The 27,213-nt window shown below is 36.2% G+C and overlaps 1 protein-coding gene across 1 annotated transcript; it reads left to right on the top strand.

The window, feature by feature from the left end:
• The first annotated feature begins 6,590 nt into the window (after positions 1-6,590).
• On the top strand, positions 6,591-26,335 carry LOC129270921 (transcription elongation factor 1 homolog). The gene is made up of 4 exons (XM_054908258.2): positions 6,591-6,679; positions 14,436-14,568; positions 17,197-17,267; positions 23,498-26,335. Exons 2-4 carry the CDS (start codon positions 14,453-14,455, stop codon positions 23,560-23,562), a joined length of 252 nt encoding a protein of 83 aa, XP_054764233.1. The 5' UTR covers positions 6,591-6,679; positions 14,436-14,452; the 3' UTR covers positions 23,563-26,335.
• The last annotated feature ends 878 nt before the right edge of the window (positions 26,336-27,213 follow it).

Here is a 27,213-nt window from a genome sequence, read left to right on the forward strand (position 1 = left end):
CCCACGCACGTTTTTATTTTGTTGAATCATTATTGTATAATGTAATTGCCATTAAATAAACATAAAATACCTGTAATTGTGAAACAGGTGTGAAATAATGTCTGAAAACACGGTTTTTTACAAAATATTTACTTTCTTGTTTTCAAAACCGTGTACAAAAAATGTAAATTTTTTTTACCATGATTGTGATTTTTTTGCATGGTCAGCCTCCCCCCCCCCCCCCCACTTTCAAATCCGTTCCGCGGCGCCTGAAATGGCCGCCATAGACCCATGTATAATATTATGAACAATATAAATGGGAAAATAAATGTCACCAGAGTGAGCACTATTGAAAATGCATTGTGATATATGAGTGAAGTAGTGAAGTACTGTCTGAAAACATGATTGCTAACGAAATCCATACTTATGTCGCGTACGGTATGTAATAAATATTGTATTTTTATATTCCAAATGGCTACCATACGTCCCTTACTATAATATGAACAACTTGAGTGGGACAAATAATTTTGACAAATTTTGATTTGCTTGACTATACAATGCATATACTTGTGTTGTATGAGTGAAATATTGTCTGAAAACACGATTCCTAATGGAATAAAGCATTCCTTCTGCCATGTAGAGTAGGAATTTCATAATATAAAATAAGTATGCATCTTCCGAATATACAAGTAGCTTTCGAACCAGGGTATTAAAGGCCTCCATCGATACGCAAATCTCGAGAGTTTCCTTATACCTTGGTCACATTTGTTCTCCGGCGCCGTACGGCGAGTCGAAAACAGTCGTTTTATTCATTTTTATTCAAACCACCTTTATGTAGTTGATACAAAAAATTGTTAAAACGGCTGTTTTCGACTCGCCGTACGGCCGCCGTAGAACAAATGTGACCAAGGTATTACGAGTATTGAATTCCACGGTGTCAAAAGCCTTTTTCAAGCCTTTTTGGAAGTCGATGGGGTCTGTGTGTCTGTGTCTGTTTCTGGATGGAGCGATAGAGAGAGAGAGAGGAAATGAAGAGAGAGAGAGGGGGCGGAGAAATAAGGAGAGGGTCAAGAGCGAGAAGGGGAGAGGAGTCCATTTATGCTGCAGTCACATTTCCCTACGGCGGCCGTACGGCGAGTCGAAAATGGTTTCATGACATTTGCTCCGGCGACGATTGCTCCGCTCTTAAAATTCCACACACGAATTGAAAGACCATCTTCAACCTGGGGTTTAGCACTATACCATACCCTAAGCCCAACCCTAAACATATAACGTAAAACCCTAAATTGCAACCCTAACTCTACATCTTAGACGAAATTAAGCCCGGAGCAATTGTCGCAGGAGCAAATGTCGTGTCACCGCCGAGGTTTGGGTCAGCTGTTTTATTCATACATTCTTCATTCAAACCACCTATAATGTATAGCTGGCCCGACAAAATGTTAAAAGGGCCGTTTTCAACTCGCCGTACGGCCGCCGTAGGAGAAATGTGACTGCACCATTAGGAACTGCACCTATATGCGAAACCTGAAAAAAACTTCATTTTCTGGAAGTGCCCTCCCCCTGAAAATATCGCAATGAAAGTCTTGCAATTATATCAAAATAAAGAATAAACACCTGCACCAATTCCGCTGAGAATCCACACAATAAAACAACATTAATAACTTGTATGAGCAACCTTGTTTTATAAACAGTAATGTTCAACCTGGATAATTATGAAAAAATGAAAACTGTGTTATTCTTTTAATTCAGACAATCCCTGTTTAAATATAAACCGAGTTATATTAAGCGTTGCGTTGTTAATGTACAAACAGTAATTTTGTTTGTTTACTTATTTTTATTTTGTGGGAGTTTTTCACCATGAAAACATATTTACATTGACAAAAATAGTATATCAGCCATAGCATACATAACATGAATAAAGCAACAACAAAAAGTTTTGATATTAGGCGCATGCACATCGTTGGAGTGAATATGTCAAGAAAAAAAAAGGAAATTCTATAAGTTTGTTTCGACTGATAGTTATTTTGATAATAAAGTTACAATAATCGTTTAGTTATTCACGAAGTTACCCCTGCTGACAAAATGAAACGTGGAAGAAGAAAAAATTATAGTAAAAATTTCCCACCATCGATTCAATGGTTTCCGATCAATTGATTTTTTTTAAAAATCTTCAAAGAAATTTTCCCAGGGAATTGAGATCCTTTGTTGTTTTTCATCCTAGCATCCGGTAATCTCTTGTCAGCCATAAATTCAAGACTCAAACGTTTTTACAACTTAATTAAAGGGGAATCCTACCCATATAAAAACTTGTTTTTGTAAGGAAAAGAAAAATCAGACAAGTTGATAGGTGAAAGTTTGAACAATATTGGACAAACAACAAGAAAGTTATGAATTTTTAAAAGTTGTAAATATTGGTAATCACTATACCCATGGAGACTTCAAATTGGCCGCATACGGGATGTCATAGTGATGTAAGGCAAGGACTACTCTTCCATACTCCAATACATATATTATGGCTAAAATTTCATTTTTCCAAAAGTTTTATTTCAAATTATATTTTTGTGAGGACATAAAACAATATACTACCTGGGTTATATTTAGATTACTGCCCCAGGGGAATGGGTACTTAGGAGAAAACGACAAATCCCTGATAATAAAGTACATGGCCTATGGGAAAGTTGTCCTTGCCCCTTGTCATAATTTACTTACCCAGTTGCCAATTTGAAATCTACATAGTATTAGTGATCTCAATTTTAAAGCAGCTATAACTTTCTTATTGCTTGTCCGATTTCTTTCAGACTTTCACCATTCTGTTTAATTTATTTTTCTCCTCTCCAACACAACATTTTATGGCCAAGGCTGGGTTCCCCTTTAAAATATTTTAAAGCAAACAGTGGGTTGACAAAAGAATTGGACGCAATTAATGTACATTATACCAACAAACAATCTCAATCATAACAGGATTGCGTGTATAACAAATTACACATTTTTTACTGAATAGTGCGAAATTGACTGAGAAAACTAAACAGACGGGACACAAGAAATGACAATTGTAAAGTGCGCAGAAATTTCACATTTCTTGTATGGTAATTATTTTTTTTACAGTGCAGATTGATCGGTAGTAAAAATCGAGTCGGACAGGTCATTGTATTAACTAGTAAGATATTGTAGTTGGCACTCCACAGAGCCCTGTGAACGATTTTTAAATAGGGGGCGCTGTGAGTTTTGTTCAGGGCGGAAAAAGATTCGACAAACAAACAAATATACATTACACATTGCTCCCAAATCGCCGTCATTTGGGACATATAACCTTTTTTTTTAGGGGGGGCGGTTTTGGTTTTTATTTTTGCTTTTCAACCCGATTTCCAGGTGTGTACTCTGCCCCCCTGCCCCCCCCCCCCCTTAGGTACGCTAATGGGCTGTTTCTTCTGTTTATGGTAACTCCCGTATAGGAACTCGGCAGGACAGCATTTTTGCTGGTAAACGCCAAGCTATATAACCAATTACCTACTATAGGAACATTTTACATCTAGGTTAATCAGGCATAGCGGCTGACCTTATAGACGGCAGATATTACTCTCGGGCCTTTTTTTTATCAATGTGGAGACAATGGCAGAGTGGGGATTTGAAGTCACAACCTTCCGATTATGAGTTCAATGCTCTAACCACTGGACCACACGATCCTCCATGGCACTTAAACACACTCATCCTTGAAAGTTTAAAGAGACAGCTGTGATTATTTATTGATTTAAATCAAGATGATGAAAGAGAATAAAATGCCTATTTAATATGAATTATTTTCAGTTTAAAATGTTCGTTCTTTTTGTGACCAATACCCCCCCCCCCCCCCCGCGCAGGGGAGAAGTCACATGGGGGCAGGGGCGACTGCCCCCCATGATGCTTCAACGGTAGTGAAAATGTGGAAATATATTTTTTAAGTTAAAAAGAGGAAGAAAATGAAGAGAAAAGAAAGAAAAACTATACAAAAAAGTGTTATGGGCGCGGGGTATGGGTAACTCTGTATCACCCCTGTTATTTCAATTGAGAAGAATTAGATCGTCTTCCTCACCCTCTCTCCTTATCACTTACCATGGGGCCGCCCCTGCATGCACTAGCTATGTTAATCTCATGTAGACTGTTCTGTAATTTATTTACAGGTCTAATTCCAATAGTATATAAATGCATGATGATCGATCTTTGCACCGATGAGGAGGAAATTTTATATTTTCATGCGATTATTTGCTTGGAGTGTTGGAGATAGCATTGCCGCAATTTTATATAGATTTGCTAGAAGTATGGATAGAGACGAAGGATTTTCGATTAAAATCTGAAACATATAAAGGAAATGAGATATTTTTTAACAATAAATTCGTACGAATTGAAGGGAAATGCATATTTAACCAAAAATTATATGAAAAAAATATTTACAGACTGAAACATATTATGGATTGTGATGGAAACTTAAGGTCATTTTCGTACTTCCAAAGACAGGGTTTAAACATAAATGATTTTCATTTGATAGAGTCAATTTATAAAACTTTTCCAGTCAGCTGGAAACGAAATATGAAAATAGATAGCAAAGAGGCTTCTCTTAGGGAAGAAATATCATTTATATCTGGAAAAAGAATTTTGTCAATAGAGGAGTTAGTATCTAAAAACGTTTATGCAAATTTTATGAAATGTAACTTCACAATACCTGATGTTTTCGAAAGGTTAAAAAACAAATATAGTTTTTCTTATGAAAAGATTGAACACATTTTTATGAGACCAAGACAATGTACTCTGAACAGTAGATTAAGAGAGTTTCAGTTTAAAATGTTACACGGCATTGCTTATACAAATCATCACTTGTTCCGTTTTAAAATCTCACAGAATAATCTTTGTTGTTATTGTAAAAAAGAGGAAGAAACATATCGCCATCTATTTTTGGAATGTGAATATGCTTGTCTGGTTTGGGATAATTGTAAGAAGATGTTTGGTTTTATTTGGACGGGCAATTTAAGCTGGGAGGAAATTCTTGTAGGTTTAGAATTAAAGGACGAAGGAAAGGAACGTTTAGTCAATCATTTTCTAATCTTTGTTAAATTTTTAATCTTCAAAGGGAGGGAAAAGGGTGCACTTATAACCATGGATGAAATTAAAAGGAAATTTAATGAAGAAGAATGGGAAGAAAGAAGGCTGGCGCTAGGTAGAGGTAAGATGTCTCTACATTTAAGGAAATGGGAAAATCTGAATTAAAAGAATATATAGGGAGAGTGAGGTAAAGGTATATATACAACGAGAGACAAAACCACACAAAAAATACAAAAATAAATAAATACGGAGAATTGTAGTCCCTTCCATGTAGAGTATATGCATAAAAAGGGGAGGGTGCTCCTAACATAGGGACGGGGGGGGGGGGGGGTTGGGAGGTAGAACAACACTTTTTATCTTTATTTTCTCTCTCTTATCATTCATACATCTTGTTAATATTTCATTTTGTAATTGCTAAAACGCATTAGTATTAATTTCTAGTATCTTTGAAGTTTGATGTATAGTTTGTATAATTATATTTGTTATTGTATAATTTTTTTTCAATTCAATTCAATTCTTTTATTTCATTTCCATTCAAAAAACATAATACAAAGTAATATAAAGTAATACAAATCAAGTACAATTTTACAGAAGGGCATTCTTACTTCGTAAAAAAAAAAAACTGAAAAAACAGTATAATATAGAGCATAAATGGAAATGGAAATGAATTTATAATCATGTTTCAAATAGTTTGTACAACTTGCTTATGGAATGTGAATGTTTATTTTGATTTGAGAGAATACAATAAAACATCCTTTAAAAAAAAATGAATCGTCATCTCTGGGAGCATTTCAGCGGTCATTAAAGACATTTCTTTTTAATAGTTAATTTACTTGGTATGTATGTATGTATGTAAGGGAGGGTGTGTGTGTGTGTGAGGGTGGGACGTAGAAATATTTTCAAAGGAAAATTAGGACACTATACGGGGTGGTCTGTCATATCAAGACTACAGGTGTTTAGATCTACTTTATTCACTTCAACTGTTTTACTCAGTTCCATATGCGTCTTTTGCTAAGGGGTTTTTGGAGACGAAAATCTTTATTGCCCCGCCGCGCTCCCAGACCTTTTTTTTTTTTCTTCTTTCTTTCTAGGGGCCGCTGTATAGCTGCATGCATGCATGAGTCACCCCACGTAGGCGCCCTTTATCTGTCATTTTTTTTTACCTTCGCTATTCGCTTTCTTCTGTTATTCTATATCAATGTGAATGAGGACCTATGAGAGGGTTCCTTGCACACACCAAAAATGTTGTCCCCAGAGCCCCCCCCCCCCCACTTCAACTGTTTTACTCAGTTCCATATGCGTCTTTAGCCAAGGGGTTTTTGGAGACGAAAATCTTTATTGCCGCGCCGCGCTCCCAGACCTTTTTTTTTCTTCTTCTTCTTTCTTTCTAGTGGCCGCTGGACCAATGAGAGGGTTCCTCGCACACACCAAAAATGTTGCCCCCAGAGCCCCCCCCCCCCTCCCCCACCCATTGCAATACGCTGCTCGTGCTTTGCGCGTGCGAGCGCGGCGCGCGATTGAAAACCAATCAATCAACACGTTTTGCTTGTGAATGTGATATGAGCTGAGAAGACGTTCGTAGGCAGCTAACCCGGGACTACTGAAATAATTTCACTGTATCCTCACGGTAAGTAGTTTCAACCCACGGAATGTAGAGAGTTTATATAGAATGAAGTGATTGACGTAAATGTATGGAAGTATCTTAAGCTGTTTTGCAATTAGTGGTTGAAAACCAGTAGAAAAGTGACGTACTTGCAATGCATCATTCAGTCATAGTCCCACACGTTAATAATTTAGATGGAGTCGGCCGGGCCGATTTCTTCACGCAGACAGTAGATTCTGCCGAGTAGATTCTTTCTAGATCTATTATCTAACTGTAATTAGGCCCTACTAATTTGCTACTATAGTCTGCCAGGGGGGTGAAGGTGCGAAAAAAAAAGAAAGAAAGACACAAGCGTTAGATTGACTACGCTATAAGTATAACTACAACTCAGTAGTTCAACTACAGTACAAGTATGGCAGTGAGTCCAAACTTCGCGCGTGTCCATACTTCGCGGACGGTCATTATCTCAAAAACTAGCCAATATCCTTAAAATCTGACATCATCAACGTTAAAAGCGACCTAAAATTACCCTTTGGTGTAAGTTTCTTTAGGATGAGTTCAGTATTCATGAAAATATTGGCAAAAGATCGGCAAATTTGTCACGTTTAGCGCCCGTTTTGAAGAAATCTGATATTCTCAACAAGCATCACGATATCACCATTTTGCAAGCAGAAATCATCAAAAATGTGAGTTAAATATGGTACTCACCGATTCTATAGCATTTTGCCATCAATCTGATATAAATATTTCACTTTTTGAGCTTGAGTTTTTGTTTAAATGTCCACAAAAACATTGGTCCGCGAAGTTAGGTCACACTTTTTTTGAACGGTTTTCCAGCACAGCGCGCATTCGCCGATCGGAATAGAATTTTGAGATCGCGATACCGGCGAATCCCCTTGACCTACTTTACATTTTCGTCCATGATTTTATAATTTACGATCTTGCCGTCAATGTGGTAACTATTTTTTGAATTGGTTTTGTATAAATTATGAATATTTTGTGAAAAAATTTAAGCCTGATGAACATTTTTGAAAAGTGCGCGAAGTTTGGACACCCCATCATACAACTACAAGCACTCCTAGTACCAATTAGACCAAAAGCTTCAGTCTCTGTATTTTGGTTGTTCCGCTGAACTACGTTGGCTCCACTCACCATACATAGACTGAAGGGGATGGGGCCCCGTACCTACAGCCAACGTATAGTGAACTAGCGTTTTATAGATCGCGATTTAAAACTGTTTTTTAAGCAAAATTGAAAGTTTCATGGTTTCCATTATCAGGGAAATATAAATAACTTAAGTAATTGCATACCTTGGGCCGGAGTTATTGAAAAAAATCCTCTGGATGATTGAGAAATCTGTCATCTAAGACATTTTCACCTGACCTGACGGTTTTTCTTGCAAGTTGCCATCTTGAATGACGTCATTATCGTTATTACTTTAATGTCTCGAATCGATATATCGCGATTATAACTAGTACTAGTACTAGTATAACTAGTATCGTTTATCTTCGGTTTCGTTCGCATATGGAGCAGATCGTATAATATCGAAAGCAATATCGATATCACATTCGTGATTGTTGACGTTCGTTTGTAAATATTTTATAGTTTGGCTGCCATTTTGACCAATTTTATCGTGTTCAACCCAATTAAACATCGGTAAAGTATATTTTTCATGCCTTTTTCATCTATATCGTTTAAAGTATTTAAACACAGAAATATCAAGTTTTAAAATTTTGTTTTTTATACATCCTTAGATTGTAAATGCGATGTGTAAAATTACATCAAACTTTGGACTGTGAATTGACAAAAGGGAGGGAATGAGAACACATGCGAGCCCACACGTACACCCTACCGTCGGTAAATGGGGATTACAGTAAAATGTCAGAAATTGTTGAATAAATCCCCAGAAACGACGGTTATTCCTGTCTAAGTACCAATGAGGTCCAAACATTAACATGTATGGACCTCATAGGCGACAATGCGTTAAAAACAGGTTAGAACTTCTAAACGTACTGTTTCCTGCACCCAAGTATGATATTACTCCCAAAATATGAGTTTTGTCCTCATTTGTTTATCATTTATTAAAAGATTGCCCATTAAATATATTCCTATTCCTAATTTGAATTTAATAAAATAAAGGGAAACTTACATTTGAGTCATTTTTCGATCTTTTTTTGGCAGTCAGTCCGGTCACCGTCGAGTGCGATCAAAGCGGTATGAAGCTAATTTTCAGATCACGTGATACGTGTGGTCATCACCTGATCAATCGACTATCCTTTTTTAAAGACCGCAACAATTATAAATTTTATTATAAAATATATATAGAATGAATAATTGCATGATATTATATATATTTCTACAATTAAAAATATTTTGTGATATGAATTTAATATTTGACGTAAAAATCGCTATTTAACAAAATATTTATTAAAAATAAAAAATCAAACAAAATAAAAACGCCTTGGACACAGTGCAAAAAACCTAACAATTTGGCCGCGTTCTTAACAACTATCGTAAGGGGCGCTCTATTTATAAATAAAGTTGCATATGTAGTTGTCTACCGCGACAGGAACAGCCGCAGAATTGAAGCCAGAAGCGTGGGAAATTGCCAGAAAATTCAAGAAAAGAACCGGTGAGTACCGATTTAACAGTACTAATTTATTAAGTAACATTTATTGAATCATTACAAGATTTATTTTTTAGTAAAACAAAGCTTAGTTCTAAGCTAGGGCGGCCCAAATGCGCGTGAGTGGAGTCCCAGTTTATTAGCACGGGTAAGTATTGGGGTGTCGCCTAGAGTGAGTACAAGTACAATACAGTCAGTAGCACTCCTACTGTCCTAGTAGTAGTACCAATGAGGTCCAAACATTACATGTACTATGGACCTCATAGGCGACATAAGTGATAAAACCGGTTAGACATTGCCGTTTCTATTTGCACCCAAAGACTTTGGCAAATGTACGCCTTAAAGGCTTAATACAAATTGGATGGTAAAAATTTTGGTATGAATTAGTTCTTAACATCATAAATAATCTTTTACAATGTTTAAAAGTAAATGGATTGAGGTTAAACTTACATTTTCAGTCTTTTTTCTTGAATTCTTGGTGAGCGTTCCAAACGCTGTGAGGACTGATCAACTCCGATGTGATTCACGTACTGGTCAGCTGATCGGTCAGGTGATCGGTTGGTTATCTTTTTGTCAGACGTTCATAATTTATATTACAATATATCACAGAACAAAGAATTGATAAATGTCCATATAGACCCCCGAGATAAGATTTATAAACCACTTCAATGAATATAACATCTCTGTTATGCCCCTGCACAGACTCGTCTACATTGATTTCGATATTTAAGCGTCATTATAAAATTATAACAAAATGAACGCCTTGATTAAAGGCCATAAAGCCTAGAGACTCGCGAGCGTCATGTAACAACTCGCCCTGGATTTGCATGTACATGATCCTATGGCGACAACAGCCGCCGCAAGAGTTGGCCAGAAGAGGCGATGAAAACACAAAATTTGGAAAGAAAAGAACCGGTGAGTACCCATTTTACATTATAATTAGTCAATTAGTATAGAATAAATAAGTTAGACCTAAATTTAGAGGAATGGGCTGGAAATTCAAGGCCAAAACGTACCCGTCTGGCGTCGCCTTTTCCAACACGCGTTGGAATAGCGGTGTCGCCTAGAGTGGTCAGTAGAGGCGCACGGCCAATATGGGAGACTCTCCAATAGGGGAGACAATCTCCCAATCCCATATTGGAGACTTGCTATGCAAAAGAACAAAAGAAACAACACCACTGAGGTCGGAAGCCCATTTGTTTTGTGTGTTGATGACAACAAAAATCCTTATCAAAACAAAAGTAGGCCTAGACGGTGAATTTTTAAAGTAGACGGTGAAAAGGGGTAATTTTTCATGGCTGCGTTTATGCGACCTCAAGCCAGAATCATGATTTGAATCATGATTCAAAACACAAACAAGAATCACAATATCACAGAATCAGCGTTTAGACGACCTTCATTCCAATGCTGTTTCTCCTCAGATTCGGGCCAATCCAGTGCGCATCACTAGTGCGCAGTTTGACAGAGGAAGTTTTTCGCACGTGTTTCGGCTCTCGAAAATTCTTTTGCTTCCATCAAAATTCAGTCTATACCTCATTTTGTTTACTTCTATCATAAAGGGTCAATATGGTTCTATTCATCTTGTTAGTTTATCCAAAATGGTGTTCGGAAGTTAATTTCAGCGTAGATCCAATTTGATATTGATACTGTATACTCAACAACAACTGAGATCATTGTCTGTCCAGTTAATTCATTTACTAGAACTTGAAGTTGAAGACATGACCAAAAAATGAAAAGTAGTGGACGATGCGATGACCAACACAGAACTTGAACATGACAAGAAATGAATTCATAGTACATAGTCATGTACATACAATGAGCATATAGAGCGCCTTGAGCTTGGCAAGAGTCAAACCGAAAGTAGCCCGACACAACAGTGAGGTCATATAATCATGATTGTAATCACGATATCGTTTATTCGAACATTTTCGTACGTGATTCTGCAGAAACGTCTTTCCAAACGCCCCTTTTTTCGTGTTTCATGTTTGTGATTCTAATCATGATTATATTCAATTTCGACTAAACGCAATCGTGATTCTGCAGAATCATGATTTGAATCATGATTCTAGGGTAAAAAAGTGGCGGATAAACGCACCCCATGAGGAATCTGCTTATCACATTTTTATTTGCCGCCAAGGTAATCCTTTGGCAGCAAATGTAAACAAAGGAAATTGGTCTCCCAAACTGGAGACTGTCTCTAAAATTGGATACCCGAATTCTTTACAAAAGTCTCTCTCTCTGATATTGGAGATAATCTTTCTCATGGGAGACAGTCTCCCATATTGGCCGTGCGCCTCTACTGCAATACAATCCATGGCTTAAAATATTCTGGGTGAAAACTTTTTTTTTTGGCTCGTTAACTTATTTGGACACACTATTGACCTTAAATTTAGGTGACAACCTTTTTTTTCTTTTTCAAGTTTCCACCGGGTAAAATGTGCTACCCCTTTTTAAAAATCCTGTAGCCTAAGACTAAGTGTAGCACCCCATCAAATTTCAACTCTGGATCCTGTCTGCAATACTTTCATCTCTCAAGGGTTCATTACATGCCGAAGCGCACGGAAAAATCAAGCCATAGAAGTCGTGTGTTGTGGACACCAGGCAGAACTACACTAGTTAGAAATCCACTGCCAAACGCGATTCATGGTGCAAGGTTAGTATACTAATAATAACCCCGCAATACGTGTGAGTGATACTTTATAGACTCTAGCCTTTAGTTTAGCCCCTAGATTTTAGACCAAAAGGCAATATAGGCTTAAAGAGTTACTCAATGTCTCATGAGTCCTGAAACTTCAATACCTGATGATTTTAAATGAGAAATTTAGGGGCTAATTTTTCTTTTCCACACATTTTTCATTGGTTTGGGCGATGATAGACCAAAACATTGGTTGTTCCGCTGAATTCCGTTGGCTCCACTCACCAATTACAGAGACCGAAGTTCTAACTCGATCTGTACAGGGAGTCAATGGCCATATGTTTATGTATTAAAATCGGATAGACCAGAGAGTGGGAGTTGCAAGACAGCCGAAGTAAGTCACTGTTTTTTTTTCCTTTTAAGTTTATTTTTCCCCGTTTTTGTGCATTTCAGGCAAAAACGGAATAATAATCTTTATTTTGGTCCAGTTCATCTTCTATATTTTCATGAAATAAAAACAAAAATCGATGAGCCCCATTGGGGGATTTTTCATTGTTGACCCCCTAATGGCGGCTGCACGATCGCGAGCTGTCTGTGTACGAGGAGAAATTATTAAACAAAAGAAAATGTTAGAAAACTCTTCGAAACAGACAGCTGTCTAGGGCGATGGCAGAATATTGGGGGCTAGACTCCCTATTTCTTTTGAAGTGCTGCTTTTAAGGGGTAAAACATAATTTGTGCAGTAAAAGAAAATATTATTCTTTTGCCACAGGGGAATAAAATATTGATATTCTAAATCTTGAATATTGTTTGGAACAGATCTTGGGGCCTGGGGTGACTCTACTCTTGAGTCACTGGTCGCCCAAAGAATGCATTTTGGGGGGAATTTTACATTTAGGGGTGATTTGGGCTGTCATGAGGGCAGTCCCCCTCATGTATTTCCTATGCTGCTGGTCTATTTCTGTTGTCAGTTCAGAGAGGCGCCGGTCAGCAAATTGGGATCGTCCCAGTTTACAGGGACTGTCTCGGTTTTCAAAGAAAATCTAGTAAAGTTCATTCACCTGTCAAGTGCCGACACCAATCGAGTGCGCCAGTCAATGTACACATATCAGGTTTCATAACAAGATTATTGGAAGACGGCAAGCCGTGAAAAATAGACAGTGAACTAGGGGGAATTGAGGTCACTGAATCTGTTTTTAGCACTCTCAATCCCCGAAATTGCTGTCTATGTCCCGCAGGGGTAACTGAAAAAAAAACTGTTCCCATAAACAAGGAAAATCTCAATTCATCAAGGCATGATTTGTCTTGGTTTATGAGGTATCCTTGTTTTCCGGGACAATCCCAATTTTTGGACCAGCACCTCTACTGGTCGTGGTCAGTCGACACTTGATGTTCCACTTCCAGGACTGGAGCACAAAGTCTAGGGGGCAGTGGGGCATCAATGAGGTGGAAAAAATACTGCCAGGGTAGTCAGACTTCCAAGCACCATAGTGCAAAATTCACAGATAGTTAATCACATTTAAGAAAAATCAAATTTGTGATTTCTAAACTGCTATAAATGAATAAACATACACTAGATTTAATTTCACTCAAAAAAGTTCATAACTAACCAAAAAAATATCAAAGTCACTAGACAATTCAGCCCGCAGCAAGCCTTGTCACCGTATTTGTGTGTGCAATTGTGTGTTATCATGGGTTCCGACTTACTACAAATGCAGCACCCTGTACTTGTAAAGATTGAAAGTTTGAAAGTGGGGATTTTTTTACCTGATTGCTAAGAAAGCATGAATGCTTGTAAGCAAGCAACCAGAGGACCGACGGCTTAAGGTCCTCTCCGAAGGACCTGGTAATGAGGATTAATGCCTTACCAAAGGGCACTAGCGCACCAAGTGGGAATCGAACCCGGATCACCGGAATACGAATCCCCCGCTCTACCGACTGAGCTATCGCGCCTCCTTGTACTCATGGTATATGCGCTATTGCCTCCTATGACTATTCAATACTGTTATGTTTTGTCCCCATTTGTACTAGGAGTGGACTGGTTCACTCTAACGGTAGGGGGCATTGCCATTGGGACCTCAATAATTATTCAGACTTTCGAGCACTATTGTACAAAATCCATAGATGTATGATTAATATTTTTACCATAGGGTCTAGAATATAATTTGTGATATCTACACTGCAATAGATCTAAACAATAACTAATTTCACTCAAAGAAGTTCATCTAGATTTAATAGGAAAAACAACATTAAATCACGAGACAATTCACCCCGCGGACCACTCCTAGTACCAATAAGGTAAAAACATAACAGTATTGACCTCATAGGCGAGAATAGGGCATATATATACGAGGTGGTGCATTTGTAGAAAGTTGGCAACCGCGGTAACACACAAATGGACACAATGATGACAACAATGCTGTTGAGTTGTCTTGTGATGTCTATTACGATGTACATGTATTACATGTAAGTGCTGTATAAAAGTCAATTATTATTTTGTTTTAAATTCATTTTGACAGTAAAGTGTTGATTCACCATGGGTAGACGTCGTGCTAAGAAGAAGCCACCTCAGAAGAAGAAGATGCTGGGGACATTGGAAACTCAATTCACATGTCCATTCTGTAACCACGAAAAATCATGTGACGTTAAAATGTGAGTAAATTCCATGGGATCTCTTCCAGTTCTGTACAGTAGCAATTTAAAACCTACTCAAATGGACCTTGCACTTTATTTGAAAAAGTCTCAGATTTGATTTGATTTTATTTCATTTATTTCTGCATTCACATCAGTATCAAAATTACAAAATGCATATATACAATATACAAAGGTAATACATATAACAAAATAATAATAGTCGTATAGTATAAATAAATATCAATAAGATGTAATTTACATTTTTCAAAACAAGATTATTTAAAGGAATGCAGGAGACCGCCGTCGTGAGCGATTAGGCTTGATCATGATGGAGGCCTCGTAAAAGGTACATACACTGTATGTAGTTCTTCATTCTCAGATATTATTAGATAGATGTATTTTGACATAACATAATTCTGTTGTGTTTACAAAGATACAAGCAGCATTTTACAATATATGGAGAAAAGGGAGATAGTGGAAGAATTATGTTTAAATTGCTAAGTTATGACATTATGATAGATTTCATGTAATTTATGCCTTTATCACTTTGTCAATTCTTGAAGATTTTGAAAAAAATGATAGAAGTAGAACCCCATTTGAAAAAAAAAAGTTTGTGTTCTCTCAATTCTGCCTTTTCATTATTTAGGAGTTGCTTTCCCCTCATTACAATCTATTTTTTGCAGAGATTAATCCTAAATTATTGCATTTTTTGTCTCACCTGCATAGCAGAGTGAGACTATAGGCGCCGCTTTTCCGACGGCGACGGCGACGGCGACGGCGGCGGCGGCGTCAACACCAAATCTTAACCTGAGGTTAAGTTTTTGAAATGACAGCATAACTTAGAAAGTATATGGACCTAGTTCATGAAACTTGGCCATAAGGTTAATCAAGTATTACTGAACATCCTGCCTGAGTTTCATGTCACATGACCAAGGTCAAAGGTCATTTAGGGTCAATGAACTTAGACCATGTTGGGGGAATCAACATCAAAATCTTAACCTAAGGTTAAGTTTTTGAAATGTCATCATAACTTAGAAAATATATGGACCTAGTTCATGAAACTTATACATAAGGTTAATCAAGTATCACTGAACATCCTGCATGAGTTTCACGTCACATGACCAAGGTCAAAGGTCATTTAGGGTCAATGAACTTTGGCCGAATTGGGGGTATCTGTTGAATTACCATCACAACTTTGAAAGTTTATGGATCTGATTCATGAAACTTGGACATAATAGTAATCAAGTATTACTGAACATCCTGTGCAAGTTTCAGGTCACATGATCAAGGTCAAAGGTCATTTAGGGTCAATGAACTTTGGCCAAATTGGGGTATTTGTTGAATTACAGCCATAAATTTGAAAGTGTGTTGGTCTAGTTCATAAAACTTGGACATAATAGTAATCAAGTATCACTGAACATCCTGTGCGAGTTTCAGGTCACATGATCAAGGTCAAAGGTCATGTAAGGTCAAAGAACTTTGGCCACGTTGGGGGTATTTGTTGAATTGCCATCATATCTCTATAAGTGTATTGGTCTAGTTCATAAAACGTGGAAATAAGAGTAACCAAGTATCACTGAACATCTTGTGCGAGTTATAGTAGTTTTCAAAATCAGCACTGCTGCTATATTGAATCGCGTGATGCAGGTGAGACGGCCAGAGGCATTCCACTTGTCTTTTATATATTTAATTGCATGCAAGAATATAATGTTTCTCATGAATATTTCTACTGTGGTTAAACTAAAGGTAATATTCAAATTAGTATTTTGTTGGTCAAACAAAGTCTTTAAATACAGTCATTTAACCCTAATATAACTGGGCTATTTCAGACCAGGAGTTTGAACCCCCCCCTTCAGATCTTGGCTGCTGATTGTGCGATCGCCGCGAAAATTAGCATGCGCGTAGAGCTGGATGTAGACGACAAGACTGTATTGTAAATTTTTTTTTTAATTGTTTATATTTTTTAGTTAATTAATTATGCAAATAAGCACTTGAAATTTGCGGTATATATGGTTTATGCCTTTTATATAGCTAGTAGAATGCTAATTTTTGGTGATTTAATATAAATTATTATATTTCTAACAATTTTTTTTCTCAAAAAAATGCCAAAACATAATTAATTTCCTATGTATTTTATAGTTCTTTTTAATACGTATTTATCTCTTTGTTTCTTCGGACCTTTGTTTTCTATTGTTTTTTCAATGAACTTTGTCAGGGACCCTTTTGCGATCATAAATGGCATAAAATTAATCAATTTTAACCAACAAAATAAAAATATTCATACATTAATGATTTTTGGGTGGAAAACACAATTTGCACAATATGACTTTCTACATGGAATCATGTTTTTGAGCGATTTGGGTCTGACATGTACTTACAAAATGTTGCGTAATTTTGGAATTACATACCCTGGCGCCACAAAATTGGTCTAAAAGATGCGCAAGACTTGAAGGTTAAAAAGTCAATGAGTGGCGTGGTCGAAAAAATTTTGTGCGACGGCGTAGTGACAATATTAGTCCAGAGATTGTATGACAAATGGTAAAAACAGCATCGTGCCATGTAATCATGGCATGAAAAAGAACTGAGAACGGCAAGGAATGATGTGTATTACTGATATTACATGTACAGTATTTGAATTTCTTTCAGGGATCGAACTCGGAATGTTGGAGTGATATCATGTCGTGTTTGTTTAGAGGATTTCCAGACAAGTATTACCTGTATCCTTTCATGAATAGGCACCTTGCCAAAAGTAAAAGAGACATGTTTTTCCCGCAGGAATCTTGCAATCCGTGACCATGGGGTCTTGAAAAGCACCATAAACAAGTATTTTCCATGTTCTGAAAATGCACCCCCTTAACAAGTATTGGTGTGTGAAACCCTACCCTTAACAATTATTGGAAACAAAACGGTACTCTTGACAAGTATTCCCTGAATTGACCCCCTAAACAAGTACAATTAACAATATCTTAATTGTTATGTCACAGACGTCGGCTTTACTATTACTTTCATTGGGTACCACCCCACACCACACCTCGCTCAAATCGAACACTAAACACGTAGTGTTGGGGCAAAAGTACATCCTTTTTAAAGTATGTTAGTCTTTTTATACCCTCGCAAATTAGACCGTAAACATGTAGTTTTCCTAGCGAAATATATACCCTTGTTTCATTATTTTAGTGTTTTTGACATTCTTATTTGCCCTATCTCCAAAAAGAGATCCTTTTTACGTTTTTGGGGTTAGCGCATGGTATCCACTCGTCAATGGAAGTGGCCCCCTGGGTTCCTTGATCCTGAATTTTGCAATGGGGGAGGGGGTTGATTAGTTTGGCAAAAAAAAAAATTTACAAAGAAAAAAGTGGTGTGCATTGATCTACAGTGTAATTTTAGCCCCCCCCCCCCCTCCCTCGAAAGAAAGCCTGGTTCAATTATTTTTCTATTTCACACTAATGAAAGTCCTATGCTCACATCCAAGGTTTGGGAGCTGGAAAAGGGGCACTTTGTATCACAGGGTTGGGTAATAATTCGGTACAACTTCTGGCCGGGGGGAGGGGGGCACTGGTGCAGCGCCCCATCCCCCCCAAAAAAAATCAATCAATCAATCAATGCTTGCACATGTTAAACCAATATACATGAAGCTGCTTTTTCCCCGTCACGTTAATTGTCTGTACTGTATGAATGAAAATTGAAATAATTGAGGAACATGTATCATCAACATGGAAATGCTGTCATTTTGAATGCAGAGGATGGAATGAGAGTGTATATTAGTATTCGACAAGGGTGCAATGAATTAAGCTAATATGAAACATCCTGGCATGCATTCATTTTGCCCACCTGACTCAGGTCTGTGGTTGATGAGAAAAGACATCAGCTGGCACACAGTCAACTACATGTACCTGGCATTGGTTCTCATAATGCCACAGTCACCAACCCTTATGAAACCACGTCCAAACCGACTGATGGTTAGTCTTTTGAAATAATGTAAAAGCTTTGGTCTGACTGGGGTTGGTTTTGTTGGTTTGAGTGGCTTAAAGGGGAAGTTCACCCTGAAGAAAAGTTTGTTGTAAAAATAGCAAAAAAAAATAATTAAAAAAGTATTGTTGAAGGTTTGAGGAAAATCTATTGAATATTAAGAAAGTTATTAGAATTTTAAGTTTTGGATTTATGATGTCATAAACGAGCAGCTGCCCCATATGTTTTATAAAACGCAAGGGTTTAATTTTTGTAATGGTTGCTGATGACTTATTTTTGTTTTCTATTCATGATCGGGTGGGAAATAATTTGTCTATTGATATACAAAAAATACGGAAAAAACGGTTTTCAATTTTCTGAAAACATGACATTTCATTGATTTTTTACCATTCGCTACATGTATGTAGGAATGCTGCTCGCATATGATGTCACAAATCAAATACCAGGTAATTAAAATTCTAAAAACTTTTTAATTCTTTGATGGATTCTTTTCAAACCTTCGGCAATATTTTTTATTATTTTTTCTGCTATTTTTACAATAAACCTTTTGTCAGGGTGAACTTCCCCTTTAAATCTCTTTGTCCAAGTTACAGCTCTGTTCATTGACTCTATGTTTTTCTGTAGCTGGTTGTCTTGCATCTTTTCTATGTTCATCTTTGTTCACATTTTTACTTGTTTTACTCTACATTATATATCCAGAGCTGCCAACCTGAACCTGAACATTTTATTATTTTAAGTGCAGAAAATGAGTGTTATGGTGGGGAAATCAATATTTTCAAAGAAATACCATGTAGGAATACACATAAAACTGAAACTTTATAATTATCAGTATTTTGCATGAAACCATCTGTATTTTCATCTTTCAGTACTAAATACTGAAAATCAGTATTATATGGCAGCTGCCTAAATCCTTCCTTTTCTGCAAATTATTTTCAGTGGCTACTTTTCACAAATCATTGCTTTGACCTACAACATTGGATATTTAAACATTGTAGTGAATTGAAATTTTCCAAGACTTTTTTAAAGTTGAATTAAGAAGACGATTCCAAATATTGAGATATTTACATTAATAGCAACCTTACAACCCCCCAAACACTAATAGGTGATTCGACCCCCCATTTTCTTTTTTCAAAATAGTGAATTTGAACGATTTATCCCTACCCATTTTCCCTGAGTTCGCTCCTGCAATGCCTACCGAGACGGGTGTTCTTTGAGTGTGACGTCACCGGGGGGTATTCGGTCCCGGTTTAGTAAACAAGGCAGTGCCGTTTTGTGTACTACTATGGAATAACTGCAGTTGAAGTTGTATCTGCGAGCCATATAACTTGCAAAGAGGAAATGATTAAAATATTTGTGGCCGTACTATTATTCCAAATATGTGAATTCCCTCAGAATGATACCATAGACCCTAAAGGAATAATTTCAAGGTGAATAATATGAAATTTGATCGAGATCTTCTCACCAGTCGATAACGTAGCAGACGTGTTATTATGACATATTTATCCGCGTGTGACGCGGCTCTTGCAAAAAAACACAGTTGGTTGCGGAATTGCTTTGTGCCGACCGGCCGCCCGCTCCGGCGCAGGTAGCTGTCGAGCTACCGTACCGTTCTTGTTGTCTTCAACCATAGAGATGTATACTAATGACTATATATCTTTCTGTCTTCAACTCACTTCCGAATTGCGTTTGTATGTGTGACGGTGACCCCTAGCGTAATTAAATATAGAAAACAACTCAGAAGGCCGAGAAAGAATACTATACGTTTGGTTCAAGATTGTTCTGTGGAATGAGCTATGAGTGGAAATGATCCAGAGGATATAAAAGTGGAGTCAAAGACAAAAGAAAAGAAGAAAAAACGCCAGGGGATCGCTGCACGGCCATGAACTAAGTCGACATACCAGACCATAACAGTACACTCAATGCCTGGGTGTTGTGTGTACTAGTATTATGCGTTCAGCGCGCGCTGAGCTAGCCGCCGGAATTACTTTCCAGCTACTCACTTGATTGAACATCGTGATAAAATAAATGAGAAATAGTGAAAATATCATTCAATAACTCACTGTTTGCTATCTTACATCATGATTGAAGAGTTCATGGTGGTTATTCATACTGTTTTTTATACAGGGAAAGTAAAGATTTGTGCATATCAGTCCTATTTGTTTGATTTGAGTTGCTTTGAAAAAAAATTGTAAAATATCTTTCTCTCTCTGCATAGCATTTCTGTATGACATTCAGGCACCTCTTATACTAAATTCCCCCCGGTGACGTCACACTCCGAGTGACTTTTCTGTACACTCGTCTCTCGGGCTCTGACAGGTGGCTAATTTCATAGACTTTCAAAGCAAAATATCGAGAAGGCAGAGGATTATTGTGACATGCTATGTGTTTGAACAACTTATATATACTATATATTGTATGTAGAACCTATATTTATGGAAACTCACCCCCTTCTTAATTCAACTTTAAAAATTATTATCTAGGGCTCTCTTGAGCATTTCAGAGGTGAAATCATCCTGAGCCCTATGTACAGTATTCTTCCCCTGTTTTGTTGACCTTTTTGATGTTGGTGTTTGGTCAATTTTCAGAACAGCACAACACAAACCTCTATTTTTTATAGTGATGAATCTTATTGTGTGTTTAACTATCATTGACTTGATAATGATATGGATAATTTTTGTGAACTCACAAGTCACATGCTGTATTGGAGATCAGTATTATATCAATATTGACATGGATCATTTTTAGCTCATCCGGCCCGAACAATTTTTATGCTAATTTATGTAAAATTAATTTATGCATATTTTTAAAATTCACATAAAATGCTTCTTTATTTGTTGACCGATTTTGATTTTTTTTCCATCTGGTAGAGCTTCATGAGGTTCACCAAACTTCTACACAGAATTTTTTAATTTGTAGTAGAAAATTATTTATGCTAATTTATGCAAAATTCATAAACCACAGAAAATGCCTCTTTATTTGTTGACTGAATTTCAAAATGCTTCTTCTTCGTCTTTTCAAGTCTGATACCAATTCTGTTTGCTTTATATGATAGCATTAGGTGGGGGATTCAAAACTTCTACACAGAATTTGAAACTCTTTAAATATTCAAATTTATGCGTATTTTTTAAAATTCCCATAAAATGCTTCTTCTTTAATTGTTGACCGATTTTGATTTTTTTTCTTTTATCTGGTAGAACTTCATGAGGTTCACCAAACTTTTACACAAAATTTTGAAATTTTGTCTAGAATATTATTTATGCAAATTTATGCAAAATTTATTCATAAATCACAATAAATGTTTTTTCTTCTTCATTTGTTGATCAATTTCAATTTTTTTTGCTTTATATGATAGCTCGAGGTGGTGATACAAAATTTCAACACAGAATTTTGAAACTCATTAAATATGCTAATTTATTCATATATTTTCTAAACTCACAAAAAATACTTATTTATATGTTGATTGATTTTGATTATTTTTGTTCTATCGGAGAGCTACATGAGGTTCACCAAGGTTCTACACAGAGTTAAGAAATTTTTACTAGAAAATTATTTATGCTTAATTTATATGAAATTTATTCATAGATCACAAAAAATGCTTCTATGTCATTTCTTCATCAATTTCAATTCTATATCCTCAATTTATGTCACCAATATAATTCACTACAGTGTCAACTGGGCTGAAATTAAAATTATGTTAAATTTCGTTGCCGGATGAGTTCCACATCATTGATTTGCTAGTTGTAAGCTCACATGAGGTGTTGAAGCGAGAGACAATCTCAAGTTTTGCTTCTAAACTAGCACCAACACCAACATTAAAGGACAAGTCCACCCCAACAAAAAGTTGATTCGAATAAAAAGAGAAAATCCAACAAGCATAACACTGAAAATTTCATCAAAATCGGATGTACAGTAAGTTAAGACATTTTAAAGTTCTGCTTGAATTCACAAAATAGTTATATTCACATCCTGGTCGGTATGCAAATGAGGAGACTGATGACATCACTCACTTACTATTTCTTTTGTATTTTATTATGTGAAATATGAAATATTCAAATTTTCTCCCTGTTGTTGTGTGAAACAACGATTAATTCCTCCCTGAACATTTGCAATTAGCATTGTTTAATACTATATGGTTCAAACAAGTTGGTCCTTATTTTCAAATCTGTAAAAAATGAAATATTGCATAATTCAAACAATAAAAACAAAAGAAATAGTGAGTGAGGGACATCATGGACTGTCTCATTTGCATGTCACTGAGTTGTCCATATCACTGTTTTGTGAAAAATAAGCGAAATTTTAAAATGTCATAACTTTCTTATTTTACATCCAATTTTGATGAAATTTTCAGTATAATGCTTGTTTGATTTTTCTCAATTTATTCAAATCAACATTTTTCTGGGGTGGACTTGATCTTTAAGTACACCAAATATGAAACCAATCCTTGAATGAATTACAGCATATGCCAGCATTGTACCCAATGAAGAATGATGGGGTTTTGTTTCCATTTTACAGTACCCTCATTGGCATTCAGGTGATAAAATCCACCAGGCCACATATTTTTGTTTTACCATTTTATTATCGTATATCTTTATCATATAATTTTGCCCTAAAAAATATACTTAATATTTAAGACCTACCTCAAAATCTGTCAACTTTTGAGTAGACAAATAGGTCTGGTGCACCTGACAGATTCTGACAATATACTACATGTACACTGCATGATGTTCTGGTAATTGATAAAAAGGAGTCTTTACAATTTTAAAAGACTAAGAGATTTAGATGCTTAGCGTTGAAAGGTTTTAATGGACAACACTTTGGCAGTAGGCTCCCACGAAACTGTCAGGTTGCCAACAGAAATGGTGCTATTTTGAGATAATGGACAGCGTTAAGTCTTAAAATCACCATGTGTTCTCATATATCTTGATTTATACAAAAGCACGTTCACACAATATAATTCCTTAACTCGAAGCCTCCTCAGACCTATCAGAACCTGTGGATGTGTATAGCGACTGGATAGACGCGTGTGAACAAGCGAATGCCTAGCCAATGTGACGTCACCCCCAACCCCTCCAGATACCTACGTGTATACCTCACAACATGCGCATGATGTACATGCACCTCAGCTCATCATTTCGTTTGACTATTTCACAGACATTATCTCTTCATATTCGATCAAAATTGATCTGCCAAAGGAGGACTTTGCCATCTACAATTCTTTTCCAATGAAATAGATAGCAGGTAAAGAAGGAAAAAGGATCAAGATTCATCTAATGCATAAATATGAAAACTAAAGTGCTTTTTCACATTATGTAACTTTGACTGAGTAAAACTATTAAGATAAAGTCTTCATTTGATTGATTTGACATGTTATAAAGAAAACTTTGATTATTCCATTTGTGGACAATTAAATTTGTTTTTAAAGACAGTTCATTTTTTTGAAGGATTTTAAAAACTTTAAATTGATCTTTTTAGTATAAAATGACTCATTAGTGTCACACAATTTTTGTTTCAATATCTCTGATTGGCCATGAAACCTAAGAAAAAAGGTCAAAGATTGATAAAATAATTTTTACAATGTAACATTCATGCAAGAATTAATATGTACTTCTTTTTTACTTTAAAAAATAATGCATTGGAAATTAAACAGGAACAAGATATCCAAGCACATAAATGTAATCATGATATTTCTTTTATAACTGCAGGGCAGAATCAATTATGCTATGAGCAAGTATGAAATACTTTGATAATCAAAATTATATTGTTCAATCTTATGGAGAGAAGTATTTTTTTATCATGGACTATTATGAACTACATGTATTCATCACCAGAGCTTGACAAGATATCCCAAATTATTAATTTTATGATGCTAAAATAAATGCAATAAATGCAGAAACATTTTTTCTTACAAGATTATCAGTTTTCTGTTATGTGACAAAGTTTAACTAAACGATTTTGCAAGACAAGGATCTTTATTAAGGTTTTCACCCCATTAGTTTCCAAATGAGAGTATTCAACTTCCATCACAGAAGCATCGCTATCACTTTAATGTGTACGTAGATGAGATGGATACATTTGGGACATTTTCCTGCAGTAACAGTTAATCCATAAATATCAATACCTTGATAATCAGGGATGTAGTCAAGGCCATATTTTGCCGGCCCCGGCCTCGGACCGAGTCACGTGTACAAAGTCTATGGAAGAATCTTTTCTCCAGCGGCCTCATGATTGGGAAGTACAGGCTTCAATTACATGCACATCCCTGTTGCTGATATACATGTATGCTCTTCTATAATACTTTGTCTGCTATCAGTCAGATCCTAGACTATTTGTTTGAAGCCTATTGCTCACACAACATTCATGTATGACCTGCATGTAGATGACAACCATAAGGTCTATCATTGTATGTTACATTTGCCGACCAATGAAGAGAAAAAGTCAAACATATCCGATTGTTCACTTTCTGGGGGTGACATTTTGTTTTTTAGTTATATTTTAATGTTTTCAACTCTTCAAGGCTCACTCAGATATGCTGCAGAAAATTGCTCTTTGAGAAGCTACCCTGCCAAAAGCAGGACTTGTATGTATTCTCTAAATAGGTGACCACACTTTTATAGATGCTATAAATGGCCAGCTAAACCAGAGATGTGTGAACACCCCTTTAGCTTTACATTATTGATATGAATTCATGGAAAGAAAAAAAGCTTTATTGGGTCCTGTGTCACAGAACTTGATATCAATTATAAATTATAAGCTACATTTACAAGTTTCTGAAATGGAGACATTTAGGGTATACATGTATTTGTCATACGATTTGTCTTTGAAAACAAGCTTTATCAAGTCGGGTCCTTGTTTTCTGCATCATATGTGAACGCGCACAAAGAGTTTTTTTTTTTCTATGTACTATGTTATCAACATTCATGTATAGATTGCGTTTCAATGCAGTTGAAAAGATATAATTTTCTTGATTATGTCTGAGCTTTGTAAATGTGCCTAGAAATTATTATTTTTGATTTATATCTGTAAATATTCATGATGCAACCAATATTGATATAAAGGAATTACACAATCTCTAAGGTTGTTAGTGCAAACATATGTTACATTATTTTTCCAAGTGAAAGCTCTGAATATCTTGGCATTGTTATGAAGGCAAGTTAAAAACAATTTATTTGCTGCATTTTCACATATTTAGAATAAAATGAAGCAATTTCTTGCAGGGCATTTGATATTTGAGTTTAGTGTGAAAGGTTGCACACTTGTACATATGTAAATATTCTACTTTAATTAAGAACTTTCTTTGACAAGACATTGTTTCTCAACCATATTTCATTCGTATCTTAACATGTTTGGAGATACAGTAACATCCTTTTTTTTTTTTTTTGCTTACAGATTTTCAACTTATCTATACATTACATGTTATATAATTTGGCCTTTTCCCCACGATAAACAAGAACAAATTGACTGAATAAAGACTTGAATACTTTTTAGAAGACTGTAACATGTCACACTTGGATATGAAATAAAAGCAAATTTTTGCAATTAAGGATTGAAATTCAACCTGAGAGGAAGCAATAGAACAGTTGTGTACTATGCATGATCTCTTCATTCTATTCATAGAAATGTAGTTATTATTAAAAAAGTGAATTTCTATGGAGCCTTGCTAAGCATTGATCTTTCCTTTTGTTATATGCACAGGTGATAAACTCTGCTTTCAAGCAAATCCTTAGACAAATTCACGGCTTTTGATGTCAGTTGTAATAATGAAATTGTTTGTCTTTCGTGGAACTCAAATATGAATAAAATCAATGAGAAACAGTCATATTCTTTAAATGTGTATATAAAGTTCGTTCGATTATTTTATTTAGAGAGTCATTGTTGCAAGGAAATAAAATCATCATGTGGGTGCAAAAACGCCCTTAGCAAAACATTTTTGCGCATCGAAGCAGAAACGCCCTTATGCAATGCACTTATGAGTGCTGTTTATGTCATTTTTGCATGCATGCAATTCATGAAAGTGTGGTCTTAAGGGCATTCTTGCACCGGCACAACAAAATGTGGACTGAGAAAGATATCGAAAGGGGGCAATAAGATTTGAAAGTGAAGGATAGGGTGGGGCAATAGGGAAATAAGAAGACATGGGTTGAGCATTTCATGGACAGTTTTTGTAGGTGATATTAACTGACTATATTTTTCTCAGCCAATCATGATGCAAAGATTTCCAGTATCGTATAACAGACTGAATATTGTTTCATGAAGTGCTCCCAAAATCTGAAGAATGATGAAGAAAATAAAGGAGAGGGGGTTGTCAAAGGGAGATGAGTACCTGTAGGTGCTAGAAGAGGCATAGATAGAGAGGGCGAGACCCCGGGGGGGCCACTCTCATTGACGAGTGGATACCATGCGCGACCATGGGGTCTCGAAAAGAACCCTAAACACGTATTTTCTATATTCTGAAAATGCACCCCTTAACAAGTATTGGCGTGTGAAACCCTACCCTTAACAAGTATTAGAAACAAAACGATACTCTTGGCAAGATTTCCATGAATTGAACCCCTAAACAAGTAATTGTTATGTCACGGACGTTGGTCGTCGGTTTTAGTACTTTACCTACATCATTGGGTTTAGTAGTACTAATAGTACGGCCCCACCTCGCGCAAATCGTACTCTAAACACGTAGTGTTGACTGTTGGGGCAAAA

Source organism: Lytechinus pictus, chromosome 11 (assembly GCF_037042905.1).
Source record: "Lytechinus pictus isolate F3 Inbred chromosome 11, Lp3.0, whole genome shotgun sequence".
NCBI classification, from domain to species: Eukaryota; Metazoa; Echinodermata; class Echinoidea; order Temnopleuroida; family Toxopneustidae; genus Lytechinus; species Lytechinus pictus.

Coding starts and splice junctions, on each gene's coding strand:
- LOC129270921 (XM_054908258.2), top strand. CDS start 14,453: ATGGGTAGACGTCGTGCTAAGAAGAAGCCACCTCAGAAGAAGAAGATG. Junction 14,569..17,196: donor AAATCATGTGACGTTAAAAT/GTGAGTAAATTC, acceptor AATTTCTTTCAG/GGATCGAACTCGGAATGTTG. Junction 17,268..23,497: donor TTTCCAGACAAGTATTACCT/GTATCCTTTCAT, acceptor AAGCCTCCTCAG/ACCTATCAGAACCTGTGGAT.